The sequence below is a fragment of the Fulmarus glacialis genome, unplaced genomic scaffold (genome assembly GCF_000690835.1).
Source record: "Fulmarus glacialis isolate BGI_N327 unplaced genomic scaffold, ASM69083v1 scaffold22103, whole genome shotgun sequence".
Classification (NCBI taxonomy): domain Eukaryota; kingdom Metazoa; phylum Chordata; class Aves; order Procellariiformes; family Procellariidae; genus Fulmarus; species Fulmarus glacialis.
The window spans coordinates 2,380-2,695 of NW_009203866.1; the positions used below are offsets into that span (position 1 = coordinate 2,380).

The 316-nt window shown below is 60.1% G+C and overlaps 1 protein-coding gene across 1 annotated transcript in view; it reads left to right on the forward strand.

Moving 5' to 3' along the window:
* Nucleotides 1-316, forward strand: part of CHST1 (carbohydrate (keratan sulfate Gal-6) sulfotransferase 1) — a gene marked incomplete at its 5' end in the record, with an annotated part of 2,964 nt that overhangs the window by 1,161 nt on the left and 1,487 nt on the right. The window contains 1 exon segment of the mRNA XM_009574793.1: nt 1-311. Coding sequence (XP_009573088.1) covers nt 1-311 — 311 coding nt within the window.

The following is a 316-nucleotide window of genomic DNA, read 5'->3' on the forward strand; positions in this document are numbered from 1 at the left end:
TCAAGTACACAGCAATCCGGACCTCCCCCGCCAAGTCCTTCCACAGCTGCCCCATCCCCAACCCCGTGAACTGCAGCCTGAGCCAGGACACCGATGCGGCCGACAGGCTGTGCGACGAGAGCCCCACTTCCACGTATAACCTCTCCAGGAAGACGCACGTCCTCATCCTCGCCACCACCCGCAGCGGCTCCTCGTTTGTCGGGCAGCTGTTTAACCAACACTTCGATGTCTTCTATTTATTCGAGCCCCTCTACCACGTCCAGTACACCCTGATCCCAAAGCTGACCCAGAGCAAGAGTACGACGGACAGGCGGGG